This window comes from Heptranchias perlo, chromosome 16 (assembly GCF_035084215.1).
Source record: "Heptranchias perlo isolate sHepPer1 chromosome 16, sHepPer1.hap1, whole genome shotgun sequence".
Classification (NCBI taxonomy): Eukaryota; Metazoa; Chordata; class Chondrichthyes; order Hexanchiformes; family Hexanchidae; genus Heptranchias; species Heptranchias perlo.
The window spans coordinates 39,075,709-39,094,026 of NC_090340.1; the positions used below are offsets into that span (position 1 = coordinate 39,075,709).

At 41.4% G+C, this 18,318-nt stretch overlaps 1 protein-coding gene across 1 annotated transcript; it reads left to right on the forward strand.

The window, feature by feature from the left end:
* LOC137333331 (dipeptidase 1-like) lies at positions 1-17,681 on the forward strand. Its single transcript, XM_067997486.1, has 10 exons — positions 1-128; positions 2,496-2,622; positions 4,802-4,934; positions 5,373-5,523; positions 6,287-6,356; positions 9,025-9,201; positions 11,113-11,197; positions 11,285-11,360; positions 11,460-11,595; positions 17,132-17,681. The coding sequence occupies exons 1-10, from the start codon at positions 1-3 to the stop codon at positions 17,300-17,302; spliced, it is 1,254 nt and encodes a 417-aa protein (XP_067853587.1). The 3' UTR covers positions 17,303-17,681.
* Positions 17,682-18,318: the final 637 nt, after the last annotated feature.

An 18,318-nucleotide genomic window follows, 5' to 3' on the forward strand; every position in this document is an offset into this window, starting at 1 on the left:
ATGATACTAAAATCTCTGGATATTTTATTGATGCTAATTTTAATGCAGTGTTTTGAAAAGGACACAGCTATACTTTCTTTTCGTCAAAGAGCTGTGCAGTTAATGAAAAGAACGCCATTGATCGATGGGTAAGTAAATGATTATATTCCCGATTGTGTGGAAATTGCATGCCACACTCTAAGCGTTAATGTTTTCTTCACTGAATCAGAAAAATTACAGCTTATGTCTTCAAACTTGAGTATGTAAATTAATGTAAATGATAATATTTGGATTAACATGGGACCCTGTGCTGGGTTTCAAGTGAATCTGGAGCAAAAACAAATATTTGCATTTTGTGCCCTGAATACATGTTATAAGATCATATTGACAAATCCAATCGGTTGTTACCAAGTCTGTTTTTACATTTATTTTAGGCATATATGCAAAGTGAAAGATCCATTAAATGAATAAGTTTAGGATTCATGCTTTACTGACTACAAAAATGTATACCAAAGATTTTTTTTTTGTTGGATAGATGGGTGTCTTGCATTGACAGAAATCCCCACTGCCAGTTTAAGAGTCACAAACACAAATTACTAAAAAAATTGACATAAGCAGTGTTTTAATTTGCCTGATAGAGTGTAGAATTTCTTCCCACAAGGACACTGGGACCACCTACCTGACAAGGCAATGGCTTGTAGATCTAACTGGAGTTAACAAATCTACCCCTCCATCCTATTAATGAATTAGGCTGCCATCATTGGTAGTGCCCTGGGGTACTGCAAACCTGCCTGGCACAGGTAGTACTGAGTCTGCCATAGATGATTGGATCATTTCAAATCTCCCATCACTTAGCATGTCAGTTTGGAGCCAATGCAACCCCAGATACTCTATTTAATTCCTCTTGCGCCCCCATCCCCCACAACTCTCCCCAAGAAGGATAAGTCACTAAGTGGTCATGACAACTAACAGTAGTGGATTTGAGCCCCCGATTTGCAGATAACAGGTATCAAGAACTCCTCCCAAGCAGCATAGCAAGCGACACAACTTGCAATCAAAAGAAGTGCATTGCCAATATCCCGCTGACAATAGCATAGACACATACCAAACCCCATCAAACGTGATGCCATTAGTTTGAGGTTGTGAGCTTCAGCAGCAACTGCTTGCCTCTGCAACCTAAAAAGTTAGGCACCAAATCCCTGGCTATGTAGTATGTTCACATACATGGCCTCCAGGTAATGCCTTCCTGCTTCTGTTGCCCAAGCCTCAGAATTCTCACATGAATTACTTGGCAGACAGCTGCTGTCAGCATGGTGAAAGATTCTACAAAGGGAGCTTGTGACATGCTAGCCACCTTGATCGTCTAGATGTCTAATGTAACATACCCAGTTTACTCATCATCAATTGCTTCCCTTGAAGGTGGAAGGAACAATTTCTGGGTGAGTTGATCTTATGCTGTAGTCACATATCTTTGTTCATTATGGGTGATTCATATATATCAGCAGAAGTTCACTGATTATGTGGCATCTGCATAGGGTTCAGAGCAGCATAGTACTCCAACATGTGGCAGTAAATTTTCATCTTCCTCCCATGGATGGTAATCTGCCAGAGCAGAGCGCTCACCCATTGTAAAACCCGCCGGATTTTCATTCCATGGAACTGAAAATTAGTGGTTTCTACAATCGCCAAGCGATCTGCGCCACCAGATTACTGCCCAGGCGGTGAAGACAAAATGTTACCCCATGTTCTCTTTGGGGTATATTCTTACAGGGAAAGAGTGTACAACCCATATCCATACTCTTTTGATATGAATTTTTCAATAGTTTGGTTTGAAATCTCTTGAGCATGTTGTGAAAAATGTAATATCTTTTGTCTGGGTTCAATTATCATTTTGGATTCTGTATTGCTGGCTGCATTATGAACACAATTAATATTAGTTTTGGATGGCTGTTCCTGCAAGTTAAAAGAATAAACATCCTGGTCTGGCAGACTGAGTACTGTTCATTTACCACTTCTACATTAAATATCTGTTGGTTTATGGCCTGAGGCTTGGTCTGATAGAATGCATATTCATTCTGCCTACCAAAGGTAAGAATCACATGGTGGCATGTGGTGCTTTCCAGTAAACCAGAGTACAGTGGCGATGGGTTTTTTTTGTTCAATCTCACTAATGTTTACCCAGGTAACGACAGACTTTGGTTTGTAGGGGATGCAAAGTCTGCTTACAGGAATGGTTGGTAATGCTAAACCCAAGTAGAATGTCCAGTATGAAACATTGGTAATAGATTTCTGCATCTGTCAGACACCAGTTAACCAAAAAAAGGAAATAACTTGCATCAGTTTAGCATCTCCACAAAAAAATTGGTTAAGAATGGGAACTCACTTGTATGAGGATACTTTCCATGAAGCTCTGCCAATCCACACTGTAATGCATCTGTGTACTAATCTACAGTAGCGTATAAGAACTTATTCTCTCTTTTTTTAAAAAGGAGGACATGTAACTTTCATTATTTCAGGCACAATGACATGCCGTGGCAGCTAAGGAAGAGGGTGCACAATGATCTTTCTGCAGTAGACCTTAAGACCTGGAATGTTACTCAGACCAACATTGAGAAGCTCCAAGCTGGTTTGGTTGGTGCTCAGGTAGAAGATTCTTCTTCAGACTTAATGTACAAAAAATATATTGGTATAATCTTAAGGGGGGAAAGGAAATCAGTTAGGAAATCATCTGTACCATTAAGAAGTTTGCAGTACAGTAGTGCAGGTGATCATTTCCCTTCAGCCCCACTCTTTTGCATATAAAGCATCATTATAAACCAGGCTGTTTTTTTTGCTCACAACATTGCTGGCAATCATCCATACACAACAGGAAAAGTTTTGTTTTTAACATAATAACATACATTACAGCACAGGAGGAGGCCTTTCAGCCCATTGCACCTGTGCCACTGTAAAGGAAGAAAAAGGAGAGAGTGCATTACCTTTCTTGCCTTACTGAGGTGGTTGAACTTCTTGCAGCACTGGTCTGCAGTACTGGGAATGAGTGTGTTGGCTGTCAGTACCAATGCCACCTCCCTCCAGATGCTACGAGTGAGATTTCTGGTATGTTTGCTGGCGCAGACACCCAACAGTCTATGTCTCTTTAGCTGTATTTCCTTCCAAAGGACTTGGAGGTCCGAGTCTGTAAATTCTGTGTGGTTCTTCTATGCCTGGGCACCATGCCCTGGTGCCTTGGTTTGCTGCTTGTTCCAGTGATTACTGCTGAAGACATTCTTAAAGTATGAGAAAATGATTGATAAAACATGCAGTGAAGTTATCTAAGATGTCAAGTGAGTGAGCCAAGCGCTGTTCCTTATTTACATGTATGTCCCCCAGTCTGCTGCTACAGTGGTCAGATTTAAAAGGCGGCTCTCTAATTTTTTTTTATTCGTTCATGGGATGTGGGTGTCACTGGCGAGGCCAGCATTTATTGCCCATCCCTAATTGCCCTTGAGAAGGTGGTGGTGAGCCGCCTTCTTGAACCGCTGCAGTCCGTGTGGTGAAGGTTCTCCCACAGTGCTGTTAGGTAGGGAGTTCCAGGATTTTGACCCAGCGACGATGAAGGAACGGCGATATATTTCCAAGTCGGGATGGTGTGTGACTTGGAGGGCAACGTGCAGGTGGTGTTGTTCTCATGTGCCTGCTGCCCTTGTCCTTCTAGGTGGTAGGGGTCGCGGGTTTGGGAGGTGCAGTTGAAGAAGCCTTGGCGAGTTGCTGCAGTGCATGCTGTGGATGGTACACACTGCAGCCACAGTGCGCCGGTGGTGAAGGGAGTGAATGTTTAGGGTGCTGGATGGGGTGCCAATCAAGCGGGAAGCTATGTCCTGGATGGTGTCGAGCTTCTTGAGTGTTGTTGGAGCTGCACTCATCCAGGCAAGTGGAGAGTATTCCATCACACTCCTGACTTGTGCCTTGTAGATGGTGGAAAGACTTTGGGGAGTCAGGAGGTGAGTCACTCGCCGCAGAATACCCAGCCTCTGACCTGCTCTTGTAGCCACAGTATTTATATGGCTGGTCCAGTTAAGTTTCTGGTCAATGCTGACCCCCAGGATGTTGATGATCGGGGATTCGGCGATGGTAATGCTGTTGAATGTCGAGGGGAGGTTGTTAGACTCTCTCTTGTTGGAGATGGTCACTGCCAGGCACTTGCCTGGATGTTGTCCGGGTCTTGCTGCATGCGGGCACGGACTGCTTCATTATTTCTATGCCATCCAGCAGATTACATGCCTTTTTGCACTGGTTTTAGGCCAAGCACTACCCCAAAGGGTATGCAAATAAACTGATCCTGGAAACCCCTCATGTAAATACCTCTCCTGACCACCGGCGGATGCAAATGTCTTTCCATTGTCTTAATAGCGTAGCAAACCATCGTGAGGAAATTCACTCCCACCGTGTTTATTACAATGAATAATGTGGAACTACCTGCTAGGTAATGGACGTTTAACAGTTCATCTTCACTCACAAGATGGCCTTCACCTTTACCAATGTTCCAAGAATTTAATAAAAGTAAATTATAATACTAGCTGTGGATTTCAATATTCAATAATATGAAACACCATTAGAGATGCATAGTCATGAATTATGTCAGGATTAGTACTTCTATTATATCTTTCTTACTAAGCAGATGTGGAAAAGGACAATTATAATAGAAAAAAATAATTGACAGAAACAAGGACTGAACAGGAGAGAATGCAGGCACCAATGATTATGTTTTTCTGATTGAATAACCATTGTTACCTGACTTTGCTGGACCAGTGTTACATGTGTTTCTGCTTCATTGCACCAGTTTTGGGTTGCTTATGCGCCCTGTAATGCACAGAACAAAGATGCAGTCCGGCACACTTTGGAGCAAATAGATGTGATAAAAAGAATGATACAGATGTTCCCAGAAGATTTTCATCTAACAACAACAGCAGATGGTATGTCATTATCTAATCCATATTTGGATGAGGAATGTAAAGAAGTTTTATCTCCTTCCACAACAGTTATTTTAAATGCATACAATGTGTACACTTTGCTAGCAAACAGAATAACATAAGGGTGATAGGGAAGTTCACAAATACTTGACCGCCCTCTGTTATTTGGAGAACACATGGAGGCAAGATTTGTGATTTGGAAGAAGGAATTGGGTAATAAAAGTGAGGTTGTGGATTTAAGCAATGGTTTGTGACTTTGAAATTGGACAAAGATGGTGCTGTCTTAGGAGAAGTTCTTACCATGCCCTAGATGGTGGAGTCTTAGGCAAAATACTGCTATAAGCTTTAGATGTCAAAGCATCAGCAAAAAGGTTGTAAAAGGCAGTCTGTAGGAATAATATTTTTGAAAAGTGTAACAATATTGATTTAATTCTATTAAAGGAATCATGGAAGTATTTAATAGCGGTAAAATAGCCAGCCTTATTGGTATCGAAAGTGGACATGGAATCGACAGCAGTCTGGCAGCTTTGCGCATGTTCTATGACCTTGGAGTCCGTTACCTGACATTAACACATAACTGTAATACACCATGGTAAGAAAATGCTTTATTATACAAAAGTATAGCCACTTGTGGCAGTACTCAGTTTCCTCTGAGTTGGCAAATACTGGATTTTTCCCTTCATACAGTAACATCATTACTTGTACTGATGCTATGGCAGGAAGTCCTCTTTTGACTGTAAGTACAAATAATGGGCTTACACTGGCAAAAGTGCCTAAGCTCCATGTCCAGTATAATGGAGCCTTGACCATGCTAACATCAAGGTGGTAACCACTATGAATGTCTAGATCCCAGTTTGTCTTCCTGTAAATTGGAGATTTAACCACTAAGAAATATGTTATCTGAGCACAAATAATTAAAGCAAAACTGTAAAATTGTCATGGCAAAAATATCCAGTGGATCCATGTCTCTGCTGTATTTGGAGTGAACAGAAAATGGTTTGCCCTTGCCATGCATCATTCATAACTGAAAGGCAGAAGGCCTGCTCCCAGGCCTACCCCAAAATCACTTTGAAAGCTGACATAGAGGTGCATAAGAACAGTACAGAATGATTCTTCCTGATTTTTGCTCACTTGCTATGGGGAACTACCTGCTACCTGCTCAGCATCTGTTCTTGGCTAGACTTGGGAACTCAGCATGTTGAGAATCATTGACATCAGTCCATGGTGCAACATGTAGGTTTTCAGCACATTGTGCCACAGTGCAATCTCTAACTTTGTTTTTTTACATTGTACAAACAAATGCAGAATGCATCTAATCAAAACATCATTTATTTTAAATGTTCTTCATTTTTCAGGGCAGATACCAGCAGAGTGGACAGTGGCAGTGTAAAACCTGGTGTCAATGGACTGTCTGATTTTGGAAAAGTTAGTAAACCCTATCTGAGGCTATGAAAAGCTGCCTTTGATTTATATTATAAAGTTTACTAGACTCTTGCGAATAAGTATAATGTTACTGTGTAGAAAGAAAGCATGCATGATGATGTACTATATCAGAGTTCATGGACCTTATATCAGAGAATATTATTGTGATGTACATGTAGAGATTACTGCAAAAAAAAAACTTAAAGCTTGTATCGAGACATGTTGCACCTTATGAAGCCCTCAAGCACTTGACAGGTATATAAAGTGTGCCAATATTAACCATTAGTATTAGAGTACAGTCTGCGAGATACAAAACCTATCTGATCAGTGTGAACAAGCAGGAAAATGAGACCAATTTGCCAAATGACCAAATAAGCCTTACTAAAAACCTTGCAACCCACTGGGGAGTGTGATTACTCTATAGCTTTCACATTTTGTGTATTTTTTCAACTTTTAACAGGATGGAGATTAAGGCAACCATCATGGTAGTAGCTCTTTTCCCTTCTCCTTGTATCTCTTTAAAGACATCAAGAACGGAACATCTTTAAGGGTATTAATTACACTCCACAAATGGTCATATCCCAGAGATCCTCTTTCCATGTGCAAAACATGTTCCATAAAGTTGTCCATTACCAGGACAATTTATTTTGATTTATCAACGTTAATCATCATTGGTTTGAAAAGTGGGTAGTAGTTTCTTTTGGAGACCTGATGGAGTATTTTACACTGAGAATTTCTTGTAGGATCTCCCATAATTCATTTCTCCCAGTTCCTTACTGCATACTTTTTATAAAGGAGCATTTGTTACCTGCTGGTAATTCTTCTTAATCACTTGATTGACAGCATTCAAAGGGATCTGTACCAATCTATCTGGAACTAGTCACCAGCCCAAATGGCTTGGTGTCATGAGCAAATTTATTAAGAAAAGTTCCATCCTCTGTTGTTCATAAATACTGTGAACAGAAGTTAACCCTACTAGTAACTACCCCAAGTCAGAAGTTTTCTATTTATCACCACCACATGCTATCTATTACCAGGCCACTTTTCGTGCACCTTAAACCAATGCAGAATTTTTATCAAATACCTTCTGAAAATCAAAGTCAATTATACTCACGGGATAGCCTACTTCCATTATTTTAGCTATTTTCTCAAAGAATTTCTGTAAATCTGCTTCTTCCTATTATGTTGACATAAGAACATCTAATAGTCTTTCTGTTCTCTGGATGAATATTGATAGCATTGCATAAAATGTTTGAACTTTTCCCCACTATTGATGTTCTACCAACTGGTCCAGTGTGCCCAGGCTCATATTTCATTATGTTTATGATTATCGGGATAACATTTGCCAAATTTCAGTCTTCAGGTATTCAGTCTTGTGTATATATATGGAACCTCTGAAAATATAAACCAAAGCCTTTTCTATTTTCTTAAGGTGTTTCCCATCTGTTCTAGGCATACTATAAACATTTAACTTTATTAACTTCTTTGCACCTTGGTGACATCATCCGTAGACATTGGGGGGGGGGGGGTGGGGTCGCAATTTTAACTGTTCCCACATGGTGGGAAACGGATGGCAGCGGACCAGCTGCCCATTTTACACCTCGCCTGATTTTACTTCCCATAGACTTCTTGGTCCTCAAATTTAAAATACTCAACTTTGTTTAAATGGTTTCATGGCCTCACCTCTCCCTATCTCTGTAACCTCTCCCTTCCCCATCCACCCAAAGCAAACTATGTTCCTCTGACTCCTGTCTCTTGTGCATCTCCTCCTCCCTTTGCTCCACCATTGATGGCTGTGTCTTCAGTCCCCTAGGCTCCATACATCTGCACTTCCGTCCCTAAACTCCTCTGACTCGCCACCTCCCTCTCCTCCTTTACGACCTTGGCTAAAACCCACCTCTTTCACCAAGGTCTTGGTCACCCCTCCTACTTGGCTACAAGAGCAGGTCAGAGGTTGGGTATTTTGTGGCGAGTGACTCACCTCCTGACTCCCCAAAGCCTTTCCACCATCTACAAGGCACAAGTCAGGAGTGTGATGGAATACTCTCCACTTGCCTGGATGAGTGCAGCTCTGACAAAACTCAAGAAGCTTAACACCATCCAGGACAAAGCAGCCCGCTTGATTGGCACCCCATCCACCACCCTAAACATTCACTCCCTTCACCACCGGCGCAGTGTGTACCATCCACAGGATGCGCTGCAGCAACTCACCAAGGCTTCTCGACAGCACCTCCCAAACCCGTGACCTCTACCACCTAGAAGGACAAGAGCAGCAGGCACATGGGAACAATACCACCTGCATGTTCTCCTCCAAGTCACACACCATCCCGACTTGGAAATATATCGCCATTCCTTCATCGTCGCTGGGTCAAAATCCTGGAACTCCCTTCCTAACAGCACTGTGGGAAAACCTTCACCACACGGACTGCAGCGGTGCAAGAAGGCGGCTCACCACCATCTTCTCAAGGGCAATTAGGGATGGGCAATAAATGCTGGCCTCGCCAGTGACGCCCACATCCCATGAACGAATAAAAAAAAACTTCTGCATGACTGATGGCAGCAGGTTCATATTTTAAGCACCGTAAGATGTTTTTCCACATTAAAGACACTATATAAAGTTATCATTGTTCATACAGGAAAAAAAAACTTGTTTGCTGTATGTGCCTTTCAGAAAGTTGTGAAAGAAATGAATCGTCTTGGAATGTTGGTTGATCTGTCCCACGTCTCTGAAGATACGGTGTTGGCTACACTTGAAGTATCAGCTGCTCCTGTCATTTTCAGTCATTCCTCTGCATTTGTTTTATGCCACAACTACAGAAATGTGCAAGATGATATTCTCCGTAAGCTGGTACGAGTAATCATGTGCATACTTTAAATGTTTCATACTACCATTTACCATTTGATTTCACAGTTCAAATAAAAATAAATACATTTTCTCTCTTCATCTGTTTGAAGGCAATTTCTACCTGAATTGTTAACAAAAAAAAAGGGAAAACATAAAATGTGGGTTTCTATATTTGATAACACAGTCTGCGATGTATTACAGGCAAAATTGTATTTAGGGATTGAGATGTCAGAAACCATAAGAACAAACCTTGAGCAATTTAACATTATTTGAATCCTGAGATATATCATTGACTTGCAGAACACTCTAGAATTTGGCATTCTATGCAATATGTGAAGCTTTATGGATTTTTACTATATTTTTACATGCCATTGAGATGGAGGGGAGGATTATGTCATGACTCCCGACAACGGGTGGCAAGCTCTTGCAATCAGTGTGATTTCAAATGCAGTGATCTGACAAACAGTAACATTAGGATTCATTTCATTGATTGTTGCAGGAAATGCCATAGCTTCAATACATTACAATTACATAACAGAACTACTGCTATAACAATAGACAACCGTGAAATACATGCATCTATATGCTTTTGAAAACTATAGTTACTGATAGGGGAACAATATTTAAACTGATGCATATAAATTACGTTGTGTATATATAGGGCATCAGCTTTTGCCTTATGGGCAACAATTTACCACAGTGGCATTACTGCTCACGTCAAACATTCAATACTAAAAGTCTTTGATTTATCACACATTGCAGTTAAAGAACTAATTTGACACATTGAGTACTTTATACCTTATGACTCTGGACATTCAATTAAGAGATCACTCATGATTAATCTTCTGAAGTAAAATAAATAAAAGAAATTACCTTCATTTCTATAGCATCTTATCACACCCTTAAGACATCCCAAAATGTTTCACAACCAATGAATTTCTTTTCAAAGCACACAGAAAATCTGTTTTTGGTGGTGTTGATCGAGGGGAAATGTTGACCATGATACTGGGAAATACTCCCTGCTCTTCAAAGAGTGCCATGATCCACTTGAACCACTGACACAGGTTTAACATCTCACCTAAAAGACGGCACCTCCAATAATGCAGCACTCCCTTAATACTGCACTGACGTGCCAGCTTAGATTGTGTGCTTTTCTTACTAGAGTGGAGTTTGAATCCACAACCTTCTAATTCAGAATTGAGCTATCAATTGAGCCAAGTTGACACTAGATGACAGGTTAGCTATGTTCCAGTTTGCCCAAGATTTTGTTTCAACCAGTTTAGAAGAGCTGAGAATGTTTTGTATCAGATTGATGGTGTGACAGGAAAATTATAATAATTCTAATATCTGTGCCTACAATTGATCATAACATCTAAATGGTGCTGCTGAGTCTGTAAAATTAAAAACATTTTAATACTATTTACATTCATGAGGCATATTAGAAATACACAAATGATAATGAAAATGCATTAAATACTTCCCACACACAGACCAATAATATACTGCAATGTGTTTCTTGTTTGGCTTCTCCTCGTTTTTATTTGCTTTCTCCCTCTATTAGGGTCTCTAAAGCAGATATTATTTCCTCATCAGGAAGAATGGTCAGGCACCCTGCTGCCAGGTTGGCCCAGGTTTCTGTCCGATTAGCCTTGAGTTGCTGCTAGGACGTGTGTGGGAGCAACATAGGACAAGATGTCTTCTTTCCCACCCATAAATAAGCAGCGAGCCTTCATTTATCCTCTCACTTTAATGGCCCACCAGAGATTGGGAAATTATTGTGTGTAAAACCTTCCATTGCTCCATGGTGCTATTCACTGAATCACAACACCTAAAATGTTTTTCAAGTAACTTCAGGTATCCTGTGATTTTAATACAGTTTAATTGCACAAATTGACTGCTTTGTTTATTTTTCAGGCAAACAATTCAGGCATTGTGATGGTAAATTTTTATCCCAACTTTATTTCTTGTAAAGGAACTGCTACCTTATCCCAAGTGGCAGGTTAGTATAACCAGTGACCATTTTGAATGATAAGAGCAGATTAAAATCTCAGTGCATTTACTAAACTGGCTACTGTTGTAATTTTAGACCATTTTGACCACATTCGAAATGTCGCTGGTGCAGATCACGTGGGCATCGGTAGTGACTTTGATGGTTTTGAGAGGTATGTGGTTGGCATTTGTTTCTGATTTCTCAGCCGAGAATTATCCATTTGTTGAAACAGTAAGAAAAATAATAATGTATTTTTGTTTTGTTTTAATAGGGGTCCAATTGGTCTAGAAGATGTTTCAAAATATCCTGCTTTAATTGCTGAGCTTCTCCAGCGTAACTGGACAGACAATGACATTAACAAGCTGCTTGGTTTAAACTTTGTACGAGTTTTTAAGAAAGCTGAAGAAGTGAGCAATTATCTTAAACACATTCACATAACATTGAATTCCATTATTAGAAATAAGAATATACATAAGCTTTATCTTGTTTAATTAGAAACTGTAACAATACACATTACAAAAAATTGGTTATATTGCATTTTGATCCTAACAGCACTGTGGGAGAACCGTCACCACACGGACTGCAGTGGTTCAAGAAGGCGGCTCACCACCACCTTCTCAAGGGCAATTAGGGATGGGCAATAAATGCCGGCCTCGCCAGCGACGCCCACATCCCATGAACGAATAAAAAAAATTATAGCATTTTCATTATAAATGCTGAAAAAATAATTTCTTCATTAAGCCCAAACCACATATAACCCCAATGTATAGAAGTTTTCTAAACTAGGGTGCTTGTTCAGATGCTTATATTTTTGGTGAAGTTTAGACAATTATTTTCCTGAAAGGGTATTTTCTTGTTTGAATCTCCTTACCATGTCTCTGGCACCAGAACGAGGCCTATGTTACTCTGGAATTAGTCACCAGGAAGTATATAAAAGCTACACAGGGTGACTCCCTGATTATTCCCAACAACAGCACAATTGACATTGGGAACTCAATGTATGGAGAATAGTGGGCATAATACATATCAATCTATTTTATTATGATTTAGTGGAGGTCTTTAAAAAATTGGGCAAATATAATTGCTTAAAGAATGAATACAAGAACATGTTTGAAATCTCTATTAGGGTTATGTTCCAGCAATAACCTGGCGAAATCAAAACTTAAATCAAATCAAAATGAAACCTAACAGCCTTCGATAACAGGTATTTAAGTAGTCCATACAAACTCTTGGTAATGTTTCGATGTTAATAATGCAATTCACAGATAAATGTGCCTGTAATGTTTTCATATAGAGAAACATTGTCACTGAGACTAAAATTAATAAGATAACACTAATGTCCTTTAGGGAAGGAAACCTACCAACCAGACCCACAGCAAAATGGTTGATTCTTAATTACCCTCTGAAATGGCCTAGCAAGTCACTCAGTTGTAAAATCTCGCTAAAAAAAGTCATAAGAATAAAACCGGACGGACCACCTAGCATCGGACCACTAGGCACCAGACACGACAAAGGCAAACCAAGCCCAGTCGACCCTGCAAAGTCCTCCTTACTAACATCTGGGGACTTGTGCCAAAATTGGGAGAGCTGTCCCACAGACTAATCAAGCAACAGCCTGACATAGCCATATTCACCAGAATCATACCTTTCAGCCAACGTCCCAGACTCTTCCATCACCATCCCTGGGTATGTCCTGTCCCACCAGCAGGACAGACCCACCAGAGGTGGCGGTACAGTGATATACAGTCAGGAGGGAGTGGCCCTGGGAGTCCTCAACATTGACTCTGGACCCATGAAATCTCATGGCATCAGGTCAAACATGGGCAAGGAAACCTCCTGCTGATTACCACCGACCGCCTTCCCTCAGCTGATGAAGCAGTCCTCCTCCATGTTGAACACCACTTGGAGGAAGCACTGAGGGTAGCAAGGGCACAGAATGTACTGTGGGTGGGAGGCTTCAATGTCCATCACAAAGAGCGGCTTGGTAGCACCGCTAGTGACCGAGCTGGCCAAGTCCTGAAGGACATAGCTGCCAGACTGGGCCTGTGGCAGGTGGTAAGTCAACCAACATGAGGGAAAAACCTACTTGACCTCGTCCTCACCAATCTACCTGTCGCCAATGCATCTGTCCATGACAGTATTGGTAGAAGTGACCACCGCACAGTCCTCGTGGAGACAAAGTCCCGTCTTCGCACTGAGGATACCATCCAACGTGTTGTGTGGCACTACAACCGTGCTAAATGGGATAGATTCAGAACAGATCTAGCAGCTCAAAATTGGGCATCCATGAGGCGCTGTGGGCCATCAGCAGCAGCAGAATTGTATTCCAGCACAATCTGTAACCTCATGGCCTGGCATATTCCTCACTCTACCATTACCAATAAGCCAGGGGATCAAGCCAGGGGATCAACCCTGGTTCAACGAGGAGTGTAGAAGAGCATACCAGGAGCAGCACCAGGCGTACCTAAAAATGAGATGCCAACCTGGTGAAGCTACAACTCAGGACTACATGTATACTAAACAGCAGAAGCAACATGCTATACACAGAGCTAAGCGATTCCACAACCAATGGATCAGATCAAAGCTCTGCAGTCCTGCCACATCCAGTTGTGAATGGTGGTGGACAATTAAACAACTAACAGGAGGAGTAGGCTCTGTAAACATCCCTATCATCAATGATGGCGGAGTCCAGTACGTGAGTGCAAAAGACATGGCTGAAGCGTTTGCAACCATCTTCAGCCAGAAGTGCCGAGTGGATGATCCATCTTGGCCTCCTCCCGATATCCCCACCATCACAGAAGCCCGTCTTCAGCAAATTCGATTCACTCCACGTGATATCAAGAAACAGCTGAGTGCACTGGATACAGCAAAGGCTATGGGCCCCGCCAACATCCCGGCTGTAGTGCTGAAGTCTTGTGCTCCAGAACTAGCTGCGCGTCTAGCCAAGCTGTTCCAGTACAGCTACAACACTGGCATTTACCCGACAAGGTGGAAAATTACCCAGGTATGTCCTGTCAACAAAAAGCAGGACGAATCCAATCCGGCCAATTACCGCCCCATCAGTCTACTCTCAATCATCAGCAAAGTGATGGAAGGTGTCGTCGACAGTGCTATCAAGCGGCACTTACTCACCAATAACCTACTCACCGATGCTCAGTTTGGGTTCCGCCAGGACCACTCTGCTCCAGACCTCATTACAGCCTTGGTCCAAACGTGGACAAAAGAACTGAATTCCAGAGGTGAAGTGAGAGTGACTGCCCTTGACATCAAGGCAGCATTTGACTGAGTGTGGCACCAAGGAGCCCTAGTAAAATTGAAATCAATGGGAATCAGGGGGAAAACTCTCCAGTGGCTGGAGTCATACCTAGCACAAAGGAAGATGGTAGTGGTCGTTGGAGGCCAATCCTCTCAGAATATTGCTGCAGGAGTTCCTCAGGGCTGTGTCCTAGGCCCAACCATCTTCAGCTGCTTCATCAATGACCTTCACTCCATCATAAGGTCAGAAATGGGAATGTTCGCTGATGATTGCACAGTGTCCAGTTCCATTCGCAACCCCTCAAATAATGAAGCAGTCTGAGCCCGCATGCAGCAAGACCTGGACAACATCCAGGCTTGGGCTGATAACTGGCAAGTAACATTCGCGTCAGGCAATGACCATCTCCAACAAGAGAGAGTCTAACCACCTCCCCTTGACATTCAACGGCATTACCATCGCCGAATCCCCCACCATCAACATCCTGGGGGTCACCATTGAAACTTAACTGGACCAGCCATATAAATGCTGTGGCTACAAGAGCAGGTCAGAGGCTGGGTATTCTGCAGCGAGTGCCTCACCTCCTGACTCCACAAAGCCTTTCCACCATCTACAAGGCACAAGTCAGGAGTGTGATGGAATACTCTCCACTTGCCTGGATGAGTACAACTCCAACAACACTCAAGAAGCTCGACACCATCCAGGACAAAGTAGCCCCTTGATTGGCACCCCATCCACCACCCTAAACATTCACTCCCTTCACCACCGGAGCATAGTGTCTGCAGTGTGTACCATCCACAGGATACACTGCAGCAACTCGCCAAGGCTTCTTCGACAGCACCTCCCAAACCCGCGACCTCTACCACCTAGGACAAGTGTAAACAATTTTACAACACCAAGTTATAGTCCAGCAATTTTATTTTAAAAAAATAAAATTGCTGGACTATAACTTGGTGTTGTAAAATTGTTTACAATTCTCAACCCCAGTCCATCACCGGCATCTCCACACCTAGGACAAGAGCAGCAGACACATAGGAACAACACCACCTGCACGTTCCCCTCCAAGTCACACACCATCCCGACTTAGAAATATATCGCCGTTCCTTCATCGTCGCTGGGTCAAAATCCTGGAACTCCCTTCCTAACAGCACTGTGAGAGAACCTTCACCACACGGACTGCAGCGGTTCAAGAAGGCGGCTCACCACCACCTTCTCAAGGGCAATTAGGGATCGGCAATAAATGCTGGCCTTGCCAGCGACGCCCACATCCTATGAACGAATAAAAAAAAACATTGGAGGATGGTCCATTTAAAACTAGGATTAATGATTATTGTGGACTGCAAACATTAAAAAAAAAATAAGTTTCCCCTCCATATTCATTTTTACTGAGAAATCTTTGGAAGGAAAATTGCTCTTACAATGCACAGGTGTTATAAATACATTAGAGGACTTGCTAATATAAGTACATTTTAATCTAACCCAATAATCTTAGTGCAGCATAACCATGTTTAAATGCATAATGTTTTACTGAAATATTATAATACCATTCTCATTTCTTCAACATAACTTTATTAAAAGAATTACTCAAATAAGCAAAGGAATGCAAAAATGCACAGCAAGACGAGAGAAAGTCTCAAATGATACTGACAGATGTTTTGACCAAGGGTTACTGCCATTGGTATGTGCTGTTTCCTTGCCAAAGCTGTTTACTATGCCGATTACAAGAGGAAATTCAAGCCCTCCATTTCCACTGGTATTACTTCAAGCAGTCTCCTTTGTTTTTCTTGGGCTGGAAATGCTACAAAAATATATAGTACAATATTATAAATGGTGAATTTCTCAGCATTTAGCAGTTTTAAAATCTTTGGCCCAGAATTTGCAGGAGCGGGGCATCTCACAGCATGCCCTGTTAGTCAGACTTGTTCCTGCACCCTTCCGCTCAATAATAATTTGCCCACAAAGTTGCTGGAAGTGCGAGCTGATAATGGCGCAGTGAGGGCAACAAGGCATCTGGGACCATGGTGAACAAAGGGACAAACAGGGTATCTCCATAACCACCGAGATTTAAGGATTGGGAAATAAACACAGGAAGGACTGAGAAGGTGGGTGAATTCAATATCAAATCAAGTACAGAAAGAGAGGGAAAGAAAGAATGGATTAAGAGAGAGAGAAAAAAAAGAGACAGAAAGGAAAAGTAAGAAAATTTTACATTTTTAAATCTCCAATAACAATTCACAACCTGAAGGAATGAGATTCCACATGTTTAATTGTTCACTTTCTGGGCCAGAGAGGTTAATTGGCAGTTATAACAATTAACATGTCATTAAGGGTGTTTACACTATTAATTACAAGATTTAACTTTCTGTGGTGAGTTTAATGGGCAATTAATGTGCAAATGCAGCAACTTCATGAAACTCACGGGGAGGTTAAGTGCAAGATGTCATTTTTGCGAGGCTAATGGCGGAGCACTGCAAATCAGCCAGCAATTTGTAGCGATTCACAATTCATGGGGTATCTCTTCCTCACCGCAAGTTGCTGGCCAATTTACACATTAATAACAGCGTGCGTCCTTCACACACCATTATTTTCTCAGCAAATTCTGGACCACTGTGTTTAAGATTTTCTGTATTAAACTGAATTATATCACAAGTGTATCTGTGAAATTAACCAGATGAATTTGTGTTTTGCAGATAAGCAGACAGCTTCAGATTACCAATATGCCATCAAATGATGTCATCCCTCAGGATATGGTGCAGAGCCAATGCAGAACATTCCTTGGCTATCTATCTGTAGCACCTACCCATCCCCGCACTATTCATATTATCAACACAGTCATGATCATTGTTTCCTTAATAATCTGAACTTAATGTATTAATTAGAAAGATGCAATATTAGAAATAGATTTATAACCTTAAACATATAGAGGAGTCAGGAGTTCACTAAAAGACTATTATGACTGTACCTGAGGAAATGAGCTGGAGAGAAAAAAGATTTACCAATTCATACTAATAGTATCATATGTCTTACTGAACATATGTCCCTAAGCATCTATGTATAAACTTCCTAACCATCTAACAGCTTTAGTTGACACCATGTCATTCTTGCATTCCACCACTTACATGGAAACTAGGGATCTTTTTTCATTATGTGCCAAAGTAGTTGTTCACAAGACCGATAAGGACATCTTGATTGAACCTGAAGCTATATAACGTCTTGAGTGCACTTAGCAAATAAACATTAATGAGAAAGCAGCTATATATATCTTTCGACTTTATCTCAAATGGAATCCTGGAGTTCTGACATCTGGGAAAAGACAAAGTTCTCAAATCCTTTTGTGGACAAACTACATTCTTTCTACCAGTGTTCAGTGGTATTGGGGGTGAAAATGGTCTTGGACGTTGGCGCAAAACGGGCGATAGTGAATTGGGAGCCTTACATACCTCGTTCATTGACTTCAATGGAAAAGAAAAATGGGAAGGATGTAAAATGGGCTGCCAATTCACCATCTCCTGTTTTGCGCTACCGCCCAAAACTAATTTCACCCCTTTTGTTTCTTGTCGAGTTTTTCAATGTAGCCATAACATAAGCAGCCATATCAGCAGCACAAATACAGTTATGTTGGAAGGAAGCTTTTATGGATTTTAGTCTAGGGCACTATCCTATTTGGACATAATATTGCACTAAGCTGGGCCTTCTGAAACTATTTTGTCCTTCCTCAGTGCTGAATATTTGAAAGAACTGGTACGGATTCAGTGGGTTTACAACAGAGGCGACTGAGGTGACATGGAGTTAGTGCTTCAATTGTATATCAATCATTTTTGTTTGACTCCTACCCCTTACAGAAAAGTAGTATTCTGCAGATACATATACAAGTGTA

Bases quoted from the DNA above. Each gene is read 5' to 3' on its own strand.
- LOC137333331 (XM_067997486.1), top strand. From the start codon at position 1: ATGATACTAAAATCTCTGGATATTTTATTGATGCTAATTTTAATGCAG. The intron at 4,935-5,372 runs GTATGTCATTAT...ATTCTATTAAAG, and splicing joins TCTAACAACAACAGCAGATG to GAATCATGGAAGTATTTAAT. The intron at 9,202-11,112 runs GTACGAGTAATC...TTTATTTTTCAG, and splicing joins ATGATATTCTCCGTAAGCTG to GCAAACAATTCAGGCATTGT.